The sequence below is a fragment of the Triplophysa rosa genome, linkage group LG15 (assembly GCF_024868665.1).
Source record: "Triplophysa rosa linkage group LG15, Trosa_1v2, whole genome shotgun sequence".
NCBI classification, from domain to species: Eukaryota; Metazoa; Chordata; class Actinopteri; order Cypriniformes; family Nemacheilidae; genus Triplophysa; species Triplophysa rosa.
The window spans coordinates 9,090,531-9,116,863 of NC_079904.1; the positions used below are offsets into that span (position 1 = coordinate 9,090,531).

At 40.9% G+C, this 26,333-nt stretch overlaps 1 protein-coding gene across 4 annotated transcripts in view; it reads right to left on the minus strand.

Moving 5' to 3' along the window:
- Window positions 1–26,333, minus strand: part of myt1la (myelin transcription factor 1-like, a) — a 51,752-nt gene that overhangs the window by 17,351 nt on the left and 8,068 nt on the right. For 3 of the 4 annotated variants that reach the window (XM_057352475.1, XM_057352474.1, XM_057352472.1), the window contains exons 2-8: window positions 20,584–20,704; window positions 18,437–18,491; window positions 18,125–18,155; window positions 16,345–16,407; window positions 7,508–7,959; window positions 5,262–6,254; window positions 543–674 (exon numbers count right to left, since the gene is read on the minus strand). In XM_057352475.1, coding sequence (XP_057208458.1) covers window positions 543–674; window positions 5,262–6,254; window positions 7,508–7,959; window positions 16,345–16,407; window positions 18,125–18,155; window positions 18,437–18,491 — 1,726 coding nt within the window. In that variant the 5' untranslated portion in view covers window positions 20,584–20,704. The remainder of the gene's footprint in view (window positions 1–542; window positions 675–5,261; window positions 6,255–7,507; window positions 7,960–16,344; window positions 16,408–18,124; window positions 18,156–18,436; window positions 18,492–20,583; window positions 20,705–26,333) is intronic. The other variant, XM_057352473.1, reaches the window with a different exon arrangement.

The following is a 26,333-nucleotide window of genomic DNA, read 5'->3' on the forward strand; positions in this document are numbered from 1 at the left end:
ACCCGCCTGTGACATGCACTTCATCCAATTAGAGGTGTGACTGAAGGTAGGAAACAAAAGCTGCTTTACATCTGAGACTCGGTGTAGCCACATGGGTTGTATTTGCAAGCACAGAATATTACAATAAAGAATATTCAGGTTAAAATCTCAATACGGTCATATTCTGATCAACCCATTTTCTATTATAGATTCAAGACAATATTGTGGCTCCTAAAAATCCAAATAGGACAGCTAGCACATTACCTTTTTTTTAATTGAATACATTTTTTAAAATATTTTTCAGAAGCGTGCAAAGGCTTGACCTGAATATAGACCTTAAAAATGTTGAAACGTTAGCACATCCACATTCCATGCATTGTTAGTATGAGAAAGAGCGCCACAAAGAGCAATCATAAAAACTCATACAAATACACAAACAAAAAAGGCTGACAGAAATGAGAAATAGTTACTGAAGGTCGAAGTCAAGCACCATGCCTACAGCACAGGCAGCACATAGCAAGCACATATGGGAACATATGGAAATGACTACAAGTCAAGCTTACTTTCTGGTGGAACACGGTCTTTGTGGGGGCAACCGGACAGGCTTCGATGGTGTGGATACAGTCCAGTGACATGGCCGGTGCCATCACAACCCGGGGTGGGACACTTGCTTTCTTTTTTTTCTCCCCTTGAGTCTGCAAACAAAGACGTGATTGGCATATCCTGTTACAGTCACAGTAAGCCAATACCATTAACCTGCTGGATTCTTCGAGATAACATTTATGCTCCTGTTATGGTTATTTTCAAACACTGCTGTGTTTGCTTTGAAATTAGAAACAGGATAAGGAATATACCCTAATGACACTTGTGGGGACACAGTGAGGAATAAAAGTGTTGTGTACTGTAGATCTGCCATATCAACTAAGTATGGAATTCTTAGTTGCTCTTTTACCTTCTGATGGAATGCAATTAATTAATTAAAATATCTGAGAGAAAATATAATAAAGGTAACCACAATAGTATGAACACCTCTGGGGACAATTTTCCGTCAGATTCCGTTTAAGGGATAGTTCAGCCAAAAATTTAAATTCTGTCATCATCTACTCGCCCTCTTGTGATTTCAAACCTGTATGACCTTCTTTGTAAAACACAAAAGAAGATATTTTTAACAACAGCGGTACCCATTGACTTCTAATGTGCAGACACAAAACCAAGTCAAGTCAATGGGTACCGCCAATCTTCTGTTACCAACATTTTTAAAAATATCTTCGTTTGTGTTCTGCAGAAGAAAGAAAGTCATACACACACTAAAAAAAAGCCGTAAAAATAGGGCACAATATACTGTATTAATATGAAGGAATTTTCCGTGTTCATTTTTACAGTTGTTTTACCTGTATTTTACAGTTTGCACTGCATTCATTTGCATTTTAGCATTAATGGAAATGTCCGTAAAATAAAGGAAAATGTACTGGTAATTTTCTGCCAGTACTTTATCTGTTTTTTTACGGGATTTTTTTTACAGTGCAGGTTTAAAGGTGGGGTGACTTCTTTACAATGTTAAACGTGCTGGCTTCTCATGCTTGACATGGTCAACTTGTCAAAAAACAAGTTGGACGTATGACGTAGTATTTCTGTGCTCGATTCACTACCCCAGCATTCGTACAGGTTTCGGAAAGTTTTTTTCGAACATGAAAATCCATTTCGTAACAACTTTTCTTAGACCCTTATTGGACAATTCTCCCGGAAAAGCACGCCCACGCGTCAACTTGCCAGAGCGAGAAGAAAGAGTGCGCCCACATGTCAACCAGGGAGAGCGGGAGAAGGAGCATGCACACACGTCAAGCAGCTGGTGCAGGAGAGAGAGAGCATTGCGTTCACTAAGTTCAGCTGTGTTAGTTTGTTCACTGCATTTGGGTGAGGAATGTTATATAAACGGTGGATATAACGCTGGATTTGGAGATCATTTGAAACTGATAGATGGAGTGGTCCCAGCGCTAAAAGATGCCGGACATGACCCGCACGCGGAAAGTGAAACGGAGTCATATGTCTATGTTTTGTTGACAATGGATGCGGACGTGGCACATGCTTTAGTTCCGCTCAGAACAGCACCCCCCCCCCCCCGCACACATGCAGGAGGTCGTCTGTTTTCGGAAATAATCGTACAGCTGTATCTGTCTCTTCGAAGATACGAAGTATGCAATACTACTCTATAGGTACTAAAGAAAGATTAACATGAGATTGGCAGAAACTGCGTGTGATACGTCTGCTTTAAATAATATATTTAAGTTCTAGGGTATGTTTTACTTAAAAGCAGCAAACATGCTTTAAGATAGGATTTTTTTTATTCTCTGATTTGTCAGCCTTCTACACAAATATTTCCTTGCAAAATCTTATTTTTGGGGCAACAGCACATGTTAGATCTGAGCTGCTCTTTAACTATCTTACAATTCTAACAGGTCTGGTTTGCAGTGCATTTGTAGTTTCTACAATGATTTTTAATGAGACCAGTAAGGGAAAACCTGGCAAATGAACGTGGAGAGTCATCATAAAAGCACACACAGGCTGTATCATGAATACATTTCATCATTACATGCACTCCCTATGAATTGAACCCATGACCTTGGCATTGCTATTGCCATCCTCTACCGCTCAAGCTACAGAAACTGATTACTATAACAACCTTCCCTCCTTCATTAGCCAAAAATAACCGCTATACAACTCCAACAAATAACGTTTCCTGTCAGTCAGAACGCAGAGATCACTAGACATGTTTAATAACCACGCTCCAATAATTATCACCAAGAACAGTTTCTGGAGACGAGGTGTGAAATCTTAGTGTAATTCTATAATTACTCGACCCTGTGAGTGTTCCACTGTGGTTGCGCACTGAAAAAACAACCAAAAATACGGGCAGCATAGAGGCGCTCTCTCAGACGGAATATACACTCACCTAAAGGATTATTAGGAACACCTGTTCAATTTCTCATTAATGCAATTATCTAATCAACCAATCACATGGCAGTTGCTTCAATGCATTTAGGGGTGTGGTCCTGGTCAAGACAATCTCCTGAACTCCAAACTGAATGTCAGAATGGGAAAGAAAGGTGATTTAAGCAATTTTGAGCGTGGCATGGTTGTTGGTGCCAGACGGGCCGGTCTGAGTATTTCACAATCTGCTCAGTTACTGGGATTTTCACGCACAACCATTTCTAGGGTTTACAAAGAATGGTGTGAAAAGGGAAAAACATCCAGTATGCGGCAGTCCTGTGGGCGAAAATGCCTTGTTGATGCTAGAGGTCAGAGGAGAATGGGCCGACTGATTCAAGCTGATAGAAGAGCAACTTTGACTGAAATAACCACTCGTTACAACCGAGGTATGCAGCAAAGCATTTGTGAAGCCACAACACGCACAACCTTGAGGCAGATGGGCTACAACAGCAGAAGACCCCACCGGGTACCACTCATCTCCACTACAAATAGGAAAAAGAGGCTACAATTTGCACGAGCTCACCAAAATTGGACAGTTGAAGACTGGAAAAATGTTGCCTGGTCTGATGAGTCTCGATTTCTGTTGAGACATTCAAATGGTAGAGTCAGAATTTGGCGTAAACAGAATGAGAACATGGATCCATCATGCCTTGTTACCACTGTGCAGGCTGGTGGTGGTGGTGTAATGGTGTGGGGGATGTTTTCTTGGCACACTTTAGGCCCCTTAGTGCCAATTGGGCATCGTTTAAATGCCACGGCCTACCTGAGCATTGTTTCTGACCATGTCCATCCCTTTATGACCACCATGTACCCATCCTCTAATGGCTACTTCCAGCAGGATAATGCACCATGTCACAAAGCTCGAATCATTTCAAATTGGTTTCTTGAACATGACAATGAGTTCACTGTACTAGAATGGCCCCCACAGTCACCAGATCTCAACCCGATAGAACATCTTTGGGATGTGGTGGAACGGGAGCTTCGTGCCCTGGATGTGCATCCCACAAATCTCCATCAACTGCAAGATGCTATCCTATCAATATGGGCCAACATTTCTAAAGAATGCTTTCAGCACCTTGTTGAATCAATGCCACGTAGAATTAAGGCAGTTCTGAAGGCGAAAGGGGGTCAAACACCGTATTAGTATGGTGTTCCTAATAATCCTTTAGGTGAGTGTATAGTGCAAATGGAAGTTATGGAGCAAATGAAAAGAAACGAAACATACAAAACAGCGTCATCTGAACAGAGAGAAATGATGAACCATTTAAAGCGGTACAAGACAGACAGTGCAGTAACATTGAGTAACTGAAGGTGACCCGAGGATCCTCAGCAGCATCGCCGCTGTTTGTTAAATGCGATACCGATACGCTCTTGTAGTTTCTGATGGGTAATAGCTGCATTTCAGAAAAGATGGCTCACTCCCAAAGGTAGTGGGTGTGGATTGGGAAGGATTTGAGGAAATAAACCTTGTATGGGATCCAAGGGATGAGATTTGCTTTCCTAACTGGCCGTGCATATTGCCATTACTCATGCCTGACAAGGTAAGCCTCTGATGTTATCATGCCCAGCCGATTTTAGTGACATAAGCTGTTGTTACTATAGACGTTGCTACCAGTGTGCACCAAATGAGTTATTAAAAAATCCGAAAATATTCCTCTTTTAGCATATAGTGACCCACAGACATTAATGTTACAGACCAATGCAATGCATATGATGGACTATCAAGTGACTTGATGTCACAAGATGAAGCCAGCCTTTTTTCCATTCTCTAGGTGAACAAAGCCTATGGTTAAACTACCAAGTAATAGTGCATCTCTTCATGTTTTTAAGAAGACTAAAATATGCCTGCTCACCCGGCAAGAATACCTTAACTTTAAAGGGATAGTTCACCCAAAAAATGTTGTCATCATTTCACACCTGTTTGACTTTCTTTCTTCGACAGAACACAAATGAAGATAACAAACAATGGTGGTACCCATTCACTTCTATTGTATGGACACAAAACCAATGCAAGTCAATGGGTACCGTTGTTGTTCGGTTACCAATATTCTTTAAAATATCTTTTGAGTTTTCAGGAAGAAAGAAAGCCACACAGGTGGGTGAGTAAATGATCATTTTTGGGTCAACTATCCCTTTAACGCGGCATCATATTTTAGTTTCATGTTCTTGAAAATTATATTAATCTTCAAACGATCTCCGTTCATGCACTACATTCTTTAAACAGAACAATAAAGGAAAATTATAGACTGGAATCTATTGAAAAAATAAAATCTCATTAGATGTTTTATTTTTACCTTTAGGGTAATATGCTCTTTTTGTGCCATCGTGATGAAGTCGGGCCTTGCGTTCTTCTGCACCACTGCTCTGCCTTGGGCTGTGCTCTCCATGAAGGCGCTGATTGTCCCTCCGAGCCACCATCTGTTCCGATGCCATTCTGTCTCGCATAACCTTGGCACGCTCGGATTCGAGAGCTATGGCCTTTTCCAGCAGAGACAGGTTGCCTTTAGTCATGTCAAAAACTTCATCCGAACGTTCGGAGGCCACCGACGTAGTGTCCTCGTCCCCTTCATGGGCGCAGCTGGAGGGGTAGCCCCTGGAAGCTGGGCTGAGCTGCTCCTCAAGCTTCATCAGGTTGACCATGTCCGAGTAGTTCCTCTCGAGGGGTCTCTGCTGGTCCAACTGGCAGCTGTCATACCTGGGCATGTGATGCAGAGGTGGATGATGTTGATGCTCGACATGGTGCTGCTCCATCAGGGGTCGCTCGGGCGTATGGGTCTCGCTCAGCTTGCGGGCCAAGTCAAAGCATTGGTTGCGCAGACACTCAAGACTGCTGAGGCACACCTCCTCCTCGCTCTCCTCCGCCCGCCCCCTGCTGTTAGCGTGGCCAGCCGCACCAGCATCCCCGGACATGGCGTCCGGGTACCCCTCGTCGGGTAGCACCGCCCCGTGGCCCTGAGCCAGAAGCTTCAGGGAGTCCACCGTCTCACGCACCACATCACTATCCAGGTCGACGCTCAGCTCTCCCTTTTGACCTCCTTGTTCGCTACCGTCATCTTCGTCCTCATCATCGTCCTCACCTGCACTGTTGGAGGAGTTGCTGTTCATCTCCGACTCCGTCATGGCCTGGTAGGCGGCGTCCTCTGCAATTTTGCCGAGGTTCAGCAGGGACTTGGCCACCAGTTCGTCGTAATTCTCATACTCCTCATTGTTCATGCTGTTGTTATTGTTGTTGTCCTTCTCAAGGATTCGATTGGATTTTGATTGTCCACCACTAGAATAATTGTCCTCTGTGGAGAAAAGAGTACAATTCTTTGAATGTATTCTGAAGTAAACGTGATGAACGTAATGCATTTGCATTAAGATTTCTAGGCGGTTTCTAAACAAAACCAACAGGTTTAAAACACAGAAGATGTGGCACACTGTCACTCTATTTGAAAAGCAAAGGGTTGTCTACCAATACGGCATGATAAATTCTCAAACGAAATGTCAGGCCTCTGTAATCTGAATCAGCTCGAACACTATCATTATGAAAATGTAATGTCTCATGAACGATAGCTCTGATGCATCAAATCTAAAACAAATGTCATGCTATGGTTTCATGAACAGCTTAATGACACACGTAAGAACCGATTCAAACAATCAAAGAACGACAGTAACCGCTGCTGAATATAAATAAATACACCACAGAAATATATACAAATATGGAAATGCAGGACACGCTAAATTACCACAAAATTTTACAAGACATATGCGCGTTCCATGATATGTAAGAAGCACAGGCTGCTAGGAAAGTCTCGGTTGTATGGATGAGATTTAAGTGTTGCTAGTATTTGGGACAGAGGCAGATGAGACTGCTGGGATAAGCAGAGGATGAGGTGCTCTGTTTCTGGAGCCAGAAATATCCTCAGGAGGAGCCCATTTTCACCGGGGGAAGGGGTGGGGTGGCGGGCTTGAGTGTATTTGACACCTCCTGGAACGGCAGCGTGCATGTGCGGAGGGGGGCCAAAGTTAATAACTCAGAGAGCCTCTTCTCTCCATTACTCTGGGAGCGCTGTCAGAAGCGATTGAGGACACCGGAGAATGGGGCTGAGATGCATACTAAGGAAGCAGTCACGTCTGCTTTCACTCACATTCGAACGGGGAGCTGAATTGTTCCTTGCTGTAAAATCTACGTTAATTAGAAGGCTGAGAGCTGACCGTTTTCTACAGGCATGTACTGTATGCAGATTCCAATATGATTTGGAAATGGACAATTTAAGAAATAAAACAGATGTAATAATAGTTACTTCAATGATCGCATTTTCCATTTTTGAACTGGATTTCAATTATACTGTTGACCTACATGGACAATAAGCCGCCCCTGCTTCATTTTTCATTCTATGTGCAACTAAATGTCTTTTTGTTCAAAACATTGTGTTGACCTCTCTCTTTGAAAATCCATTTCTATGTAGATGCTATATAAACACTACATTTCAACATTTCAAGGGCACATCAAGAGCCCAGACTACTATTGCGCAATCACTTGGAGAACATCCCTTACCTTGCTGATGAATCTGATTTTCATAGTATTCCTCTTCCTCATGCTCATCTTCATATTCCTCCTCTTCCTGCTCCTCCTCCTCCTGCTCTTCATCATCTCCATCCTCCTCCACCACCTCCTCATCCTCTTCTACGTCTTCCTCCATCTGCTCAACCTCTTCTCTCTCCACTTCTCCTTCCTCTTCATCCTCCTCTTCCTCTCCTGGTTCCTCATTGTCATCCGAGCACTCCTCTTCTTCATCATCCCCCTCCTCTTCTCCTTCCTCTTCTTCCACTTCTTCTATTTCTTCCTGTTCCCTCTCCTCTCCTTCCTCCATGGTCTCCGGCGCATAGCTTTCGTACATGGAGAGCTCTCCATCAGCCATGGTTAGAAATGGACGGCGTTTGGAAGCTGGCTCCTGTGGAGGTTTCTCTTGGGTTTTCCTTTTCTTAGCCAAGGGGCATCCATAAACACTACAAAAGAAAACAAAAACCAAGAAAATTACACTCAACGGTTCTGAAAAATTACCTTGAATGTCTAAGGATTGTCTGTGCCAAAGCTCAGCCCTCAGAGATAAGAAGTATTAGAATTGTTTAAGACACAACAAAGCATTAATAACCACTGGCACATTTATTCATAGAAATGCGTGTGCTGCTTGAACTCTACTCCCATAAGACAGACAGTGCTATTCCTAAACCGCACAAGCTCATTTATAATGAATATGACTCATCTTCCAAAATATAAACAAGACAAAGCTCATTCCAGCCCTAGCCCTCAATTACACAAGTCCCATAATAATCATTAGCTGTTGAGAAATTCCACTTTAATTGCACTAAAACAGGACGTGAAATTATAAGTAATTTGAATGTGGCATCCATTGAAACAATTATTCAGTTTTCACACAAAAAGGTTTATTTGGCTTCACTGAATTTCTGGTGTTGGGAGATTCGACCTCAGGCTAAGGTACATTTTGGGAAGATTGCATTCTATTTAAAAACATTTGACTAACAGTGATCTTTGATAACCTGAAATATGTGAGAATGCTCTAAACATGGGAATGCTCAATGCTGAAGATAATTGCTCCTGGGTACAATTATTATTGAACTACTGAAGCAAAAATATTGCATATGCATAGAGCTGTCCATGTCATGTACAGTACAATGATGTCCAGAAGCAGTTTCAGTATTTTTATAATACAAGAAGAAAAAATGAAGCCTACTTCAAAGAAAATATCCTATGCCCGATTAATTATTTTATTATTATTATTCATTTATTTATTAACATTTTCCTCAAGCATCCTTTAAGCCACAAATTCAAACCTTCTGCTTAGTTTCCAACTGGAAATGTGTCAATTGAGGAACTAAAACTAGTAACTGGAAATTTTTTAATTAAAAATAAAATAAATGTATCTTAAATATGAATACAAAAAAAAAAAACTGAAACAAAAACTAGATCTGGGTTATTGCGAATCAGAAAGAAATGCATGCCATTACACACATTTTGAATGACGGAAAGACATTAAGATTCTGGTGGAAAAACTAAGGTGAGCTGTGTTCTTAAAACCTGTTCTCATAGCTCTCATGCTTGGTCAGGGCTCACTGGACAGTGAAACTTTCAAGATTCAGATCCCCTTTGTTGACAGTTATCCTCCTCATCTGTGGATAAGGCCTTAACGCCCACAAATAAGCATTAATGGAACTACGTGTTGTGTATCATGTGACACGCACCTGCGCGGGGCTGAATCATGTTGTGATCCTAAAAATGGTTTGGATCAAGTTTAACTATCAGTAACCGTTCCTGTACTAATAGTAGCCATCACAATGGACCAGTTTACAAAACAGCTTGGTACCACATACGGCTTTCACACACAGCACAGTTATAGCGGTAGCCTATTCGTATTTCATTACACGTGTGAATAGAACCGTAGTGTACAACCGGTGGTATGTCACATGACAAATGCTGCTACTGTAGACAACCCTGTTTCGTGTGTGTCACATGTTTACATGCTGTGTTTAGGTAACTTACTGACACGGAGCTTTGAAGTCATCCCCGAGTGTAACAGTGGACCAGTTCGCTGTCTTTATGGGAAATATTCTCGTAGATCGGGTAAGATTATGTGTTGGTAACCGCGTCGTAAATAAAACAAATCATCCGAAGCCTCGAGGTCGAGTTCGGAGTTGGACCAAACTCGCCAACTGTGTTGGCGTCGCCATCTTTGATAGGCAACTCCAGTTGCTGTGGCGTTCGCGCTCAAAAATAACTAACGTTAGTGTAAAAAATCACAATATTTGGAGTTGTATGACGATATGCTATCCATTCCGAACATAGTTGCTACGACCAGTATGACATTACGATTAGAAAAGGCACAACATTTATATTTCAGTATGTCAGTAAATTTAACAGTAAAATACCGTATAAATGCTACAGGATAAAACAGTATTTCACAAAACATAATGATAACCGTAGAATTAACAGTGAAAAACTGTAATTAGTTTTACAGAGTAAGACCTTAAATTTAACAGTTAAAACATATGAAAATACGGTTTATTGCCGTAAAAGTAACAATATACTGTATTAATGACCGTGTAATAAATGTCTGTAAATTTAACAGTAAAATACCGTATAAATGCTTCTGGATAAAACTGTATTTCACAAAACATGTGATAACCGTAGAATTTACAGTGAAAAACTGTAATTAGTTTTACAGAGCAAGATGTTAAATTTAACAGCATGAAAAAATGGTTTATTTCCATAAAATTTACAATATACTGTATTACTTAACATAAAAAGTAAAACATTATTTTGTCTTGGGCAATTACAGCATAATGGATTTGACATTATGTGTTATTAATGTAACATATAAACTCTCAGAGAATGTAGCGTTGAATGGATATTTTTGTTTAAAAACTAAAATTATTTATTATTAAACATTTTATTTGATAACGTCATCGTTACATTTGCCACTGTCGTTTGTGGATAATTACAGTAATTACAGAGCTGCCAAAACTCAATGTCTCGCGTCTGATGCTTTTTTCCTGGGACTTCGGCTTCAGATGCTATTGATTGAAGTCCACCAGCAAGTGAACACCGCGACTGTTGACAACCAAAACCATGGTTTTAATACAGTAACCATCGTTTACAAGTGTTATTTGTATTAAAATCATAATTTTATCATAGTATAATGTTTACCATATTTACTAAATTTACCATAGTATTTATTTACCATACTATGTAACCATACTTTAACGTTGAAATTTGAAGTACAATGATAATACAAATGGTAAATTTGCCACAGAATGTGGTTACTATTCTTTTAGGCCCTACTATTATACTGGACCAAGCTTATAGGGTAATTTTCTTAGGGCAAAAATCTAAGAAACAAATTGACACAAATTTTAAATCTTATTGCGTTGTTCAAAGAAAAAAGATTTTTGTTATTTTACAGTACTGACAATAACAATAATAACTTTGAACTGTTTCCTAAAATAGAAATGTAATTATCATAACTCAATAATGCATCAGTGGTCTAATGCTGTGAGGTGCCAGTTCTCCTCTCTATTGTTTTATTTGTTTAAAGCAGGTGCTGGTTATAGAGGATATGTGCTGGTATGTTGTGCGGGCAGGCTGCCAGCATCGTCTGTGTGGGTGAGAGCATTCGCGAACGACTCGGAATGACCTTGGACACCTTCGCGTTTCCCACTGGCAGGCCACGCCAATTAAAATTCCACAGGTAATTAAACCACATTTGAATACGGGAGCGGTGGAGGCAGACTTTGAGTGGGACTAAGGTAATTACGGCAGAGAGAGAGAGCGAGAGAGACAGAAAGATCTGTGAGCTGTGAAATAATGACTTCAGTCAGACATCTCCTGGTGGACAAATCCTCTGATGATCTTGACTAATACCAAAAATGGCCAAAATATTAGCCTAAAAATATTAGTTTGATCATATCCGCAGCAACCCTCAGAATAATGGTGTAAATATTGCCCTCCTAGTGGTGGAATGATGACTGAGAATCATTTTTTGCGTCTGTTTTATTTTAATTAAACGTCTTCAAATAGCCATTCTGTTACAACAAGAGACCTCAGATTAGGCAACAAAAATGTTTCCTCTTTACTTTTAATTGGCCTGAATACCATGGGCATGTTCAAGCTGTAGTCTATTGTTGATTCTCCCTTCCTTGGCGCCAGGTACATTCTTACAGAGTGTATGGTATAGGGCCAGGGAGGCAAATTCAGAAGCTACAGCTGGCTGTTCATGTTTGAGTTGCCATAGGAGCACACGGCTCCTCTGTGCTCCTACACTGCAGCATCCACAGGCATGCGTGGCAAGGCGCTGTCACCATGGTGATCTCCCCCTCAGGAGTGGGATTTGCCATTTGAGCAGGCAGACAGAGCGCGAGAGAGAAAGAGAGATATCAGTGATTCTGAGCCTGACAGACATCTCCCCTCTACCCTCCCTTCATTCTGCGCCCTCCCAAAAAGCAGAACAAAGGAGGTGCTGGTGTTGTGCATTCTGCAGGGCTCTGTCTGTCTCTGCAGCTCGCTGCTCTTCTCTGTCACTGCGGAGCCCGGTCCTTCTCTGCCTCAAAACACAGTATACAATCACACCACCTCACGCGCGCACAGCGAGGCTGTTTGTGGCGATTATGTCCTTGGCGATTCAATTTACCGCAGAGGCTTGTGAAGTTCGACCCTGGAAGAGGGTTTTAAATCTCAGCGGGGTCTTTGGAGGCATAAGATATGACTGCCATTCATGCAGGTTTGAACCTCGGTGAGATATCGGATGGCCGAACGTGACAAACAGACGGAGCGGAAGCTCTTTTCTGGCCGCCCTTCGAGCAGGAGGGTTGCGGTCTACAGGGCTCCTCCGATGGGAAAAGCAACCCTTTCATTTTCCAGCGGTTTTCCATGTCACAAGATGTGTTACATGGGTTACGAACACACAGACACATGGATACATAATCCACTAAGAAACACGAATAGTGTTTAATGCCCTGCGCCGTCTGGCTACATTATAGGACAGAAGAGAATATCTTGCTCAGTCTCACAGTTGAATTAACAGTTACGCACCACTTACGGATAACAAACAAGGCCCTAGCATTCGTAGCAAAGATAATTTAAATTGACTTGACGAAGCAACAAGCCAAACGACAGAATAGACTGCAGACCGAAGACCTACCAAAAAGCCGAGAGTGAGAAAAGGACAAAACTGCATGTGCCGCCCACACAGTCCAGAACCCATCTGTTTGCATGCTGATGGTGAGTTACCGGCGCACAAATGTGATTTCTTCCTGCTACATAGAATTAAGGTGTTGAGTAAATTATGGCCTACGGGTATAAATGAATGCCGTCTCTAAGCATCCATCATGCTAAATATCAGTAAACTCATGAGAAAGTGGAATGCATCAGCAGCTTTGTTTCAACAAAGGAACGTCTGTGGTCGTAATTCCATCGACGTCCATTCAGCCCAAAAGACGTGAATGTTGATAAAACACTCCATTAGTATAAATAGCCTATTAGACGTCAGTGGCTTTTAAGTAACCGATAAGCAGACCCATATTTTCTGACCTCAAAAAAATTGTTTGCTGCACATTTTGAAAGTGGCTCTGTTTCGTCAGAATATTGCTAAAACGGAGAGGCAGTCAGTCAGTCCCAGATGTTTTGCTCTTAATATTTCATTTAATGAATGGGAATCAATGTAATTTTTATGAATGGCATTTCGTGTGCAACCAAACAGATGTTTTAAAGCAAAGACGAATGGTGTAACTCATTAAACACTTTTTTTTTTTGCGGTAAGAAGCTCACTAAAATATTAATGCTTTTTTTTATAGTCATTCAGACTGTTTCTCAATAAAAAACAATGCACCCGGTGTTGGTTTAAAGAAATACACCATTAGGCCGTGTGCCCTGGCCAATTTCCCACTTTAGCCCTATCTGTCCTGGCCTCTGATTTGAACTGTAGGCTATATTTTAATAGCTAAATAACTTTTCTTTCACCTCATTACTAACAAAGAATGAGCTCACTTGTCAAGCCAAGGTCTGTGGAACTATGCTCATTATTAATATAGGATTATGCTCATTATTGAAAATATACGCTTCTTCATTTGCATTAATAAATTGTTGTAGATGTTAAGTCTCGACCACAAGCTTTCGTAAGAATACTCTTTTTTTTTCCCTTTAGCCATGTTTTGGTCCTTTTACACTTTACGTATTCTCTTACAGAACGCTTGAAATTCAGCATCTGCGATGTCTCTTTGTTTTTCTGGTGGAAGAAAATACACCGGTGGAAGAAAGAGTCTGGCATAAAACCAGTGCACCGTGGCTACCACAAAGGAGGAGAGGCCAGACACGCGTAGAGCAGAAAAAGAAGGCAAGGTGCTATATTGAGAAAAAAAGGAGAGGGAGAGAAACAGAACGACAGCGAGCGTACGACTACACCATTCTCTGGCCCCTGCCACCAGCTCTTGGCTCAGTTCCCATTCTTTTAGTGAGTGCTACCTGTCAAGCCCTGAATTATACAGCCCTGGGCTTCAGCCTACGTGAGTCATCCATCAGAAAGGGAGGAGAAGGGAGGCTGGATGGAGGAGAAGAGGGGAATGAGAGCGGGATGGAGAAAGAGCCGCAGAAGCTGTACGGGGAAGGTAGAACAAAGAGCCAGGATGTGAGGAAGAGGAGGAGGAGCTAGGAGAGAAAATAGGAAAGTGGAACGAGAGAGAGAGAGAGAGAGAGAGAGAGAGAGAGAGAGAGAGAGGGAGGGAGGGAGAGGGAGGGAGGGAGGGAGGGGGGGTACTAAACACGAACACCACAATGCAATTACTAAACCCTGCTAAAATCATAGCAGTCACACCTGTATTGACACATCCTCTTATTAAAAGGCTCAGCATTCGCTAAAATGGAGAATGAGCAGAAGACATGTTTTCAGGTAGAGTAGGGATTACAGAGGGTGTAAAGGTGGGTATTTTTAGATGAGAAAAAAGTGTCACATTAAAGAACATCTTACTTCACATGTGTTCTTTATAATATTTTAGATGCAATTTTTCATTGCGCTGTCTATTATTGATTATATTTTTTAATGTGAGCACCGCAAATAATATTTTTTACTCTTTATAATTTGCTTTCTTGTGGATATACACGCCATATGTATTCTTAATCATATTAGATATTTTTCCAAGCGGAATGACATTACGCCATATAGTTGTCGAACAGTCATCAAAAAAGTCAGTTCGGTCCATAATGTAAAGGCTCACCGGAGGGGTGCAGACCTACATGGTGAAACTGGGCTCACCTCGGTAAAAAGTCTAATGTACACATTTTCAGTAATGTCTTGCCCTGGGAGCCCATCTTTATAAATGCATGCACAACGTATACATTTCATTAGTTCACAACCCCATCAGAACAGCTATACATTAGGCGTGTGAACCACTGCCGAGATATATACCTGATCTTTGCCGCAGGAGACAAACACTGTTATTGTTTTGTCATCATTACTTTTTAATGGAGTGGTAAAGGGTGGCAGATGCTGCATAGCCAGCACAGGTAACGCAGTGTCCTCATTATAACCCTGCCGTTCCCACTATGCCCCCTAAATGCTACTGTGCTCTGAAAGCACAGTCGGAACACCGTTCGCTCCCCATCCTCTCATTTTGGGGTAATTCATCACTCTCTCGCCCTTTCTTTGCCTTTTCACTGAGAGGTCTGTTGGAGGTACCATTTGTCTGTAGCAAAAATGTAATTCTGGTTGGTGGTTCAAAGGCTCGGCTGATGGGGTGACACAGCAGACATATCCATCAATCTTTTCTGTTCTGCTGCTCTTGTGTTGCATTTTTCTTCTGAGGTACAGTAAACAGCATCAAGAAGAGAGGCATGTTGTAAGTGGAGCAGGCTAAGAGAGTGCCTTTGACAACAGTTGTCAAATCAGAGAGTATTATTCTGGTAGCAATGTGAAAAAAATGGTGTCAATGTAGTAAAACCATTAATATATTTAAAATACTCTTAAATCTACTCTTCAGAAAATAAGCCCCAACTTATCTTAGTGTTAAAGTATAAACATGAATTATCTTAGGTTGCCTGCAAGTCGAATGGTGCCATTTGTATTCCTTTTGCAATTTGTCCTCGAAAAAGCTTTTTTTGTAGAAGAGTACACAAACAGCATGCTCTTGCTAAGGCGTTTGACAAGCCGATTGCTATTAATATTAAAGATGCCGCCCTTATCTTCAGCCTCCACGTGTTCCTGACATATGCTTACAGAGTTAAATAGATAGTTCACCCAAAAAAATCTAAATTATTTTGTCTCACACTCATTTTATTCCAATCCTGTATGACTCTTTCTTTTGCAGTTTAGTACGACACAGATACTTTCAAAGGGGTAAAGTTGTGCAAGCTAACAGGCCACTCAGATGGAGAAAGTTTTAGGGTAAACACCAGAAGATGCTAATGCAGGGACAGGCTGCTGCTAAGTACTCTCGGATAGCTGAGCTCTTGGTTTATCCAGGCTTTTTGAGTCACCCATTCTAACACAAAATTGATGCTACAATCCAAAAACTTCATCACGTTAAGTTAAAACGCTTCATTTTAGTTAGCGCTAGCGCTGGTTCATTGTACTGCAGTCTAGCATCTTTTAACAGCAGTTTGACAGCTTTTGGCTGGTGAAAGGATGTACAAAGTAAAGAAGCAGGCGTAATTCAAATTCAATTCACTTAATTTTGAAAGTTTTTTTGGTAAGTGGTTAAGAGCTTTCATTTCTGTTCTGTGATAGTAGACGTATAAGGAATAATAGCAATAAAAGGTTTTCCGGTTGGGTGGGCACAGTTTTCATTTCTGCTCAGTGTATGAGGGAGACATGAGAGGTAAATTCTTACCTCCTGTGTCTGGCGTATTTGCCACTGACATGTCCACTACCATCACACCCTGGTGTGGGACAGCTGCAAACAAGAGGAATAATTAATACAAGGCTGACGTCACACAGACGTAGGCACGCATGCAGACAGACACGCAAATAGACACATACACACACTTTTTCTTGCTCACTGTGTTTGGCACATCAGCCTGCATTACAGATTTAGAGAGCACCCAGCGTCCTCCAGGCCTATGACTCACCAGGCTCCATATTTCATGTTTCATATTGCATATCATTCTTTTCGGCTCTTCCATTTAGGCTCACAACCAGTTAAGAGCCACGAGGCAAAACATTTAAAGTTTAGAAGTTCTGCCCTGTTCCAACACCGGGTCATTCACACACCCTCATGTCATTTCAGACTGGTATTGTTATTTTTATCTTTCAAATCAAAGAGTTGGACATAAAGATGTTTGGTTTAAAGCTTGCGATCCAATGATGCTATTGACTGCCAACCTGTGCGCCATGTTTGATTTGAGAAGAGAAGGTGAATATTACCAGTGAATAATTTCAGTCTCTTCATCACACAAGGCTTCAGAAGACTTTGAATGTAAAGCATGAGTGACATGGACTACTTTAATGTTACTTTTAAAGTCTTTTTATGTCCTTTCACAGCCAGTCGTCACTGTGAACCTATTAACTGTAAGTGAAGATTTTTTTGCATAGAAGAAATAACATCATACGGCATTGAAATGATGTGAGGGTGATTAAATCTGACAAAATGTTCACTCTGATTCTGAAAAACATTTTTAGAGTCATCTACACTAAGTTTACAGTCAACATAGTCAACGCAATTTGTTCTTTAAAAAAAAAAAGTAGGACATTGAGTAGAAACATGTCTAGCCTAGCTCAAGACTTGCATCTCTCTGAGATCATGTTGGCTGGGGATCTTTGTGTCTGATCAAGCTAGTGACCCATCAGTGACTGTAACTGGTGTTTAAGATGCCTGCAGCTACAGGCCTAGACCTGCTGATAAAGCAGATTGCCCTGATGATTGTGAAGGAGAGAGAGAGAGAGAGAGCGAGAGAGAGAGAGAGAGAGAGAGAGAGAGAGAGAGAGAGAGAGAGAGAGAGAACTGATCTATTTGGTCCGATACCATAATAAAGACAACACAAGCCGCCTCTGGAAAGCCTGGTTATACCACACCCCCGCAGTGACACACCCCAGCGTCCTTGCTGCTGTCCTTGTAATTGGCCATATAGCCGCACAATATGAAATATGCCTTTTTTCAACAACAGTGTGTGTTAAACTATTCATAATGAGAAAAATACTGCCATTTACGAGACTTGTAAATTGCACTTGAGGGAAAGCTATACAGGGGGGAAAGTGAAGGCAACAGATGAGTAAAACAACTCGCCACCCTGAGGAAAAACAGACCGTTCGCTCTCATCATGACGCATGATTTCATTAGGAGCGCAGGGATATTTACTAATACTAATTGGGAGAATCACATGTTCTCACTGAAGGCAATTACACTGAGAGGTCTATTAATAGGCTATGCCTGTAGTACGTGCCATATTAGATAAATCACATGGAATAATATCAATTAGCAAAATTATGCTTTGATGCCATCTTGAGCGGAAATGTATTTTCCAAAGGTTAAATAAAGTTTCACTTTTTTATCGAAAATTCCTCCTGTACTCAAAAAACAAAGTACTCAGTCATATTACATAATTAAAATAGAGTGTAAAATGTTTCACGTTGACTTTGAAAGTGAATTATTCCTGCACTTTATGCAGACTTACCTAAACAGTTCCTGTGCGGCCTCCACGGCGACTAAAAAATCACAGTAAGAACAATTGGTAAAAAAAACATGAAAATCATCAAGAAAATCAAGTCATTTTAATAAAATGAGTACACTGATTGTCTGAGTCAGTTCTCGCTAGATGCGTCACCTGTCCAATCAATAGTCTACATTTGTCACTACTGACATCAGTGAAAATTTAAAAAGCAATAGAAGTCTCAATTATGGGTTGAAAGTGGGGAAAATGTGGGGAAAAAGTGGGGATTTGACCGTAGGTTGAGACTGCAGCTAAAACGGTGTGAGTGCGCAATACCTTGCACACCTTTAGATCGTGTTCGATGACGTTTCTCGGCCGCATCCACCTCCATCTGGGGAAAAGAATCAGCAATTAGTCTGACCTCCGGTCTACTATCTAAGCTACCGTAAAAGCCACGGTACGCCTGACGCTTCTTACAATGCTGTAAAAGGGCACTGATGTCTGCAGCATGAATGATTATGAAAAAAATGAACTGCATAGAAGAAGGCTTAGATGATATAGAATATATTAACAAAACATTACAGACTGGGAAACCGTAGGCAGTGCTACACATTGATGATGTCATTTTTGTCCAAATTCTGTTCTTATTCTGTGACAAACTTATTTACATTAGGTGATGTTTTTTAGCCTTTTTTGAAAACAAACGTTTTGTCTAAAAAGTCAAATGGGATGCAAAAAAGCTTGTTATCTCAAACCTGCTCAGAATTCAGACATAACCTCATAATTTCAAGATGGTGATCTGGTACATTATGGCCAAAATGCAAATTGTATGAAGATTTAGTGTTTTAGTGCTATAATGGGTTCTAAGGTGTATATCTCATGTTCTTCACGTGTTTAGGAAACAATGAAGCACCAAGCCTACAAAATGGAAATGCTTAATTATACAATGTAGCTATTAGGGCTGTCAATTGATAACATTATTTAATTGAACAAAGTACCAGATGTGCTTAATTAAATTGCATAAATCCGTATTTGCTCACATATGAAGAAAATTTAAACTTATTATTTAAAATTTTAAATTATTGTGACAGACAAGCAAAGCATTACAAAAAGTGTCAATATACTGTATATATTACAATATACAATATACACATAAGCCTTTCATGGCCCATAGTCCACAGTTTCAATTTATTTTTGCCTTCTCTTTTGCCTTTTTCAGGGACAATTTTGATGTGAGAAAATTACATTGTGTCATTTGAATTGCAAATCTGATTGGTTAGTGTAACGAAAGGAGAATTCATGCTCTCAGCATTCTCTGGTGTTTTTATAGTGGTGAACAAACTTCTCGCAAATTCCACTGAAGTACTGGGAATAAAAAAGACTGTACATTATGTAAGGGATAATGTACAGGCAGCCGGTTGTTATCGCAGAAATTTCGCGATAACAGCCAGCTGCCAGTTTTTTTGGAAAACTGGAAATGAAATGTGAATTTGAAATATTTTATTTGCTCATTTTTACTGAATGCAGACCTTCTGTGAGGAAAAGCTGTTTACTTTCGGTTTTAAGGTAAGAAACGACGTTCAAATGTCACGAACATTCAATTTGGTTTAATCATTTGTAAATACAATGTCATATACAGTATGTTATTAAAAGACATATTTATATTTAATTTGTCCAAAAAACCTGTAAAAATGATCCGGGTTACCGTGTGTTATTAGTTTTGAGAGGTTGTTATCTGGGAATAACGAACCTGCAAATGTCACGACTGGCCAATCAGAATCAAGCATTCCAACGAGCCGTGTAATAAATTCAGTTATTACAATTTATTACAGTTTACTAAAATTAAAACTTTAAAAAACATTTCTGTTTCATGAAATCAAATCAAATATTGGCCTAAAATTTATTGGAAAAACCTAAACTAAATCGAAAAACTGAAATAAGTGTAGGGCACTAAAATTATAATAATAAACAAAAATCTAAAAATAAAAGCCAATAAAACTAAAAACAAAATTAATCCAGACATAAATGAAGACAAATTTGTATATTGTATATTTTTGTACTCATCTGAGTTATGCACATTAGTACAGTAGGTCAAAAGATTGGTGGATCCGTTTGGTTTATTTTTTTGACTAAATGTTTAAGAAGATTCAGCTTGCCTTGCCTCTTCTGACGGACCTCGACTGGTCTACAGTAATTAAGTTTGCAGGGCCGCTCACACAAGACGGTGAGTGTGGTTTAATGTGTTTCCTTAAGCAGTAGTCGGGGCTGAGCTGACTGCAAATTTACAAAACATGAAGATGGAAGCGTAATCTTAAACTGCTCTAATGGTGGGAAAATCCCTTATTATGGAATTTAAGAACGGGTCGGGGCAAGCTTCGTTTTCTTGCAATTTTTTAAATTACCAAATTAATTACCGAATTAGCACATTAGTTTGGTAGCTCTTATAACATTGCAGCCATGCAGAATGAACAGATTTGCATTACCTGAGATTTACTGGTTGATGGTGGGACAGGTGTGTGGGACAGGTGAGCTCCTCCTGTGTGGTGCGATAAGGCTGAATCTTCTGCAGCGCTTCCCTCAAAACTGTTCCTCAAAACTCATTTTCTGTTAGAGATGAAAAAACGTTTTTCTCCGTCATTTGTCATAAATTGAAGTTACGTTAAATCTGCAGATTGACGTACAATGCACTTATTGTGAGAGACGTTCAGATGTCGAAAGTTATTGCGTGCCTTCATTATCATAGTGTCAGAGCAAAGAAAAAAACAAATAACTGTCAGTATTCATTTATTTGAAAAGATAATAAGTGACAGGTGCAGCTTTTAAAGTTTGGAAATATGTTCCGTTCATAAGGAATAAAGTCAGCCATTTTTTCAGATTTTTGAGAGAATCATGAAGGTCTTCATGCCTTTAGAAGGAACGTTATAAAAATATAAATCACTGGGGAGGTTTTTTTGAACCCTTTAAAATAATGAAGTGCAGACACTTGATCCTTTTGACAAGTTTAGCTTTTAATAAGTGCTCAGAGTTTTATTTAATATAATGTCGAATTTGCTTCATGAGTGTTTAACAGGTCATATAGAATACTCCAAAATCATCTCTTTTCTTTCAGACAAAACACACACTCCACTCCACTCAATTCAATTCAATTTTATTTATATAGCGCTTTTCACAATGTGCATTGTTCCAAAGCAGCTTTACAGGAGAAAATAAGAAAAACTGAAAAACACAAAAAAGGTAAAACACAGCACAGTGCATGGTGTTTACAGAACAAGTAAGATTATTCTAGTAAATAATATCTAATAAATGCAGTCTCCAGGTGGTTTATTTAGCATATTTTGCATTAAGTGAATGCTTGGCTGAAAGATGTGTCTTTAATCTAGATTTAAATTGGGAGAGTGTGTCTGACCCTCGAATAGTATCGGGAAGACTATTCCAGAGTTTAGGTGCTACGTATGAGAAAGCTCTACCCACTTTGGTGGATTTAGTTATTCTACGTGTTATCAAAAGTCTGGAGTTTTAATAACAGGATAAACTCCTCTCTGTCAACAAGGTAACACTTTTTTCTCATGCTTTTGGAAATCCTGTTAATGTGTGTGTGTTAAATGCTGATGCGCATTTCTCTCTGTGTGTGTGTGCGGAACAGATACAGATCCATGTGTGCGTGCAAGTATATTTCAGCACCAAGGCCAGCGACACAAATGCTGCTCTCCAAGTGCTGGAGATGTGCATTGAAAGCCTTTCAATGACAGAGATACAGACTTGAATGTATTTGCTTAGCAAGACAGCTCTTTGTGTGTAACACCTTCCCATGAACGTGTGCGCTAGCTCGCTCTCACGTTGCCCCCCTTTTTGCTGATAGATCACTCTGTTGCTCACACTGGGACGGTATGGGAAGCTCTCTGAACCTTACTTGGTCAAATCAAAGCATATGAGCTCCAGCTGTCCCCCAGTGGCAGCGAGCTGGCCCGGCTTGCTTGTAATTGGGGAAAACACTATTTAGTATTCATGCCCAATAGACTTCTGTCTCACATAAAGTGGGACATACTGCTTCAAAATCGAATTCTCTCTCTCTCTCTCTCTCTCTCTCTCTCTCTCTCTCTCACTCTCTCTCTCTTTCGCAATGTCTGCCTCACCCTCTCTCTCTATCCATCTACCTCACAATGATGAGTGGAGACGTACTGAGACCTCAACCTGAGCTCACCAAGGTTCCAGACATTTTTTAATCTCATATTTGATTGTAAACTTTATTGCATTTGTTGGAATTTATCTCAGTATTAATAATGCTGATTATTAATTCAGTTTCACAACACAGCCCAGACATTGTGGGAGAGACTTACAGAGCACAGCCATTCTGGATCAGAACAGTGTTATAATGGCTACGTATAAAGTCCAACTGGAGTCTTTAGCATCGGGCCAAATCTTCCCTCTTCCAGCACCCACCTCTCACCCCCCCAAAAACCCTCACGCGGGCATTCGTCTGGCAGGGTTGTTGTCACATCCCATTCATCTAAAAAGTGCTACAGCTGCACAGCACCACTGTGAGACTCTCCTCCCCCACATAAGAGCGTGTATGCGTGTTTGTGTGATCGTGCATCATGCCCAGTCATCAGGAACAGAGCGACCCAGTCAGAGAGACATGACCCTGCAACCCTCCAGGCTCACCCAGACTTTATGGATGGCCATCAAAATACTCTGCACGTCCAAATTCCAAATCATACTTTTTGCCATTTTGAAACACATCTATTTTCGTCTGTGTTGCGTCATAGTGTCAGTGGCCTTGAGATTGGTCTGGATTTATGTTGTGTGACTGGTCAGATTTGCTTGGCTGGTTGTTGCCCGGCCTCAATTCAGATGGCATCATGTCTACAAGAGCCCTGAAACAATCATGTCATGAGACATTATTAATTTCACATTCTCTTACAACACAGAAATGAGGGCCGGCCCACGACAGTGGTGTATTGTCGCCCCAACACCCGAGGTCTGTTATCCACTAAGCCGCACAATACTGGGATATTCAGTCAAGAGCTTGAAAGAGTCTAGACTTCTGCTGTACCTTATCAGTTGGGGTGACTCACTCAGCGTGATTGCAGCGGTAATGCAAATTTGTCTGCGCGTGAATGTGAGCGCATGAAATGCAGATGCCTGCACAGAGTCTAGCCAGAATTCCAATCAGCGCGCTGAGCCGAGAGTGTGGGCTGCTTGCATTTTCCAGTCCTCATTTAGAATCCGAGCACACGCACACTAGAGCTCTTCATTATTAGCTACATGACTAGCCATGGAGCCATAGGTTATAAGCAGAATACAAGAGAGAAAAAACTAGATGGGACTGAAACCACAACTACATCAGCACTGGAGGGTATTTTGAGAATAACTCCTCCTTCAAAACATGCTGGCATATCTCCCATCTTTGAGATGGCACCAGAGCTCTGAGGACATTTCTTGTAAGTTTCCTAATATAAGCACTAATGGAAACGGTCTTGATCTGCCAGATGCAGCTAATCTACAAATGGCTCTGTGTTGAGGGCTCTCAGAGCCCAGCGTCTGACTCAACCCATATAACGCACCCATATGGATGCAATCCACGAACATACTCTGCACTAAACAGTGAAGCAAACCTCTCTTCCACCCCGATGCACTCTATCGCATCATCATCAAAGGTAAAGCTGGAGAACAATGCCTCCCTCTCCATCTCTTTACCTCTCTCTCCTGGGGCCTCATTCTATTCCATCAGGCAGAGAAGAGCTTTAATTGCCCCTGCCATTTTCAAGGCTTGCTTATGGAGAGAGAAACCCGTGCCATCAGGTCTTAATGATGCCTGGCAACCGCGTGGGATCCAACCAACACGTCGTCAATGGCAACGGAGGCGCCAGAAGTCCTCTCTCCCAGCGACGGGAAAGGCTGAAGGCTTCCTGAGACTTCATGTCCTCAGAGAGAGCGGAGCAGTTCAGCGGAAAATAGCTTTTGGTCCCTCATTCGACAACCTTGGTTGGTGCCAGGCCCGGAGGAGACGTGGGGACCCAGACTGCCAGAAATGGCTGACAGGAAGAAATCACCGTACCCGTCAGATTACACACAAAACGACTAGTTGACAGCAATTAATGGCTTTTCTGTTTTTAATGTGTTTGGTTTACAGTTTTTTTACAGTAACTCTTTCCAGGATGTGTGAAAAACGCATTCATTATCTACAGAATCTTGTAAGCGCTCAAAAATGCTGTGAATTTACTTGATGAGCACAGTGAAGTGTTTCCTTTTGAAACAGGAACTTTGGGTGGGACATAATGAACGGCTCGTTCCCTTTTCTTCTTATAACGAGAAGAGTGACATAACTATAACATTCTTGCTAGTCTTTTCCAGGTTGTGACGGGGAGTGCCGTCATGAACATTTAAGGGGATAGGTTACCCAAAAAATGCAATTTGCACCCTCATGTCATTAAAATCTTGTATATCGCTGCTGTCCTTCTGAAACCTTGTATCTCCATATTTTGTGATTTAAAGTTTTTGCCATGAATCAATATTATTAGTTTCCCTTCATGTTTGTCACTGGGTTTTACAAATATCTAACCAATAAAACGTATTAAGTATTTAATCTTTTAAAAAGTTCAGTGTTTTGCAGAAAAAGTGCAAATTTTGACATCCAAGGTTTCGGAAGGACAGCGACGATATGACTCTTTCTTTTGTGTAAAACAGAAGAAGATATCTTAAGAAATGTCTCAGTGGTTTTGTGACCACACAATGGAGGTCAATGGTGCCCCAATGTTGTTTATCTTCTTTTGTGAGTAAATGATGAAATTATTTTAATTTTTAGGTGAACTATTCCTTTAATTGGACAAATCTGAAACTTCTAGAGTCATCAATATTTTTGGTCTATGGTCTGGCTTTCTAACATTCTTATCCTCTTAATGATTCTTATTATTATTTTGTCTTTATCCACAAACTTTCTTTGTCCTAAATTCACCCCAAACTTTGAGCATCCTTTGTTTTTATTAATAAACTATAACAATAAATGCAATTCAAAACAAACCTAAAACGAATCTCCACAATAATAAAACAGAAAATCCAAAAATTCCAGCCTAAGCATTTTTCTAAGTTAAAGCACACACAGAAGCGCACACACAATCCTCCATTAAATACAGCATAAATGCCATCCCGTGACACATAATGGAGGTGAAAATGTCATGATGAACTTTTGCAGCGCTTAGCTTGTTCACAATGCGGGGCACCTTGCAGCCTGATCTGACCGCTTTCACACCATACCTGCTAATTACATCTCCTCCTCTACTCTAGCAGCCTGCTGGGCTCACCACGCCTTACCTCTGCAGCTGGTGAGCCGGTGTGCTCCTGTGTGTGTTGGGGATAGCACACGGCTCGGTCGCTTTCACACACATACAGGTGTGTTTCACACAGGGACTCATGTACAGAAAGCCCTAAAAATATCGGCTGCTGGAAAAAAAGAACATCATTATGGTCGTCAGTCGACTCATACAGCCGCTGACAATTGCAGTACTTTGTCTCAACCAAACTCATATGGCTGTCCGAAGCCCTCTTTGTCAACTAACTGGTTTTCCAGCCATGTTTCGGCGCACATCAGTCCGAATGCTTACAGGTACTAATTCGGCCCGTCTTTATGAGCTCTGTGCAGCGTTAGAACGCGATTAGTTATAGGTGCGTAGCGTCGGGCTCCATCTCCATCGTTGTCGCCAGCAAATTCTAATCAGCGAAGCAAATCAGCACGGATTGAGCCGAGATGGATGGGAAATATGATTTTAATCAGCATGCAGCGCTCGTTCTACTGTCTGTCTCATTCACAACACATTCAGAGACGGAGAAACCATGGAGCAATCAGCCAGACCTCCACTGCGTCCTATCGAGAAGGACGTGCTTTAATTACCACCAGCCAGGGCTCTCTCGCTTTCTATTTCTTTCTTACTCTCTAGCTCTTTCCTAAAATGAATAATCACAATAATTGCAATAATGAGCCATTTCATCTCGCTCTCTTCCACCAAAGGATGACAAAAATTACTCATCTTGTTAAAAACCCATAGCTACCGCAGTGTGTATGTGGGATAAGGGAATACGATGTTGTGCCATGCGCTCGGAGCCCTGCGCAGGCTGTGTACTGTAGGCACATTTGGTCCTAATGAATAATTAGCAGTGTATTTTAGCTGAGTCATTGTGCTGGAGGGCCCGCACTGGACTCTAATGGAGGTGTTACCTCACGTCTTCCATCACAGGA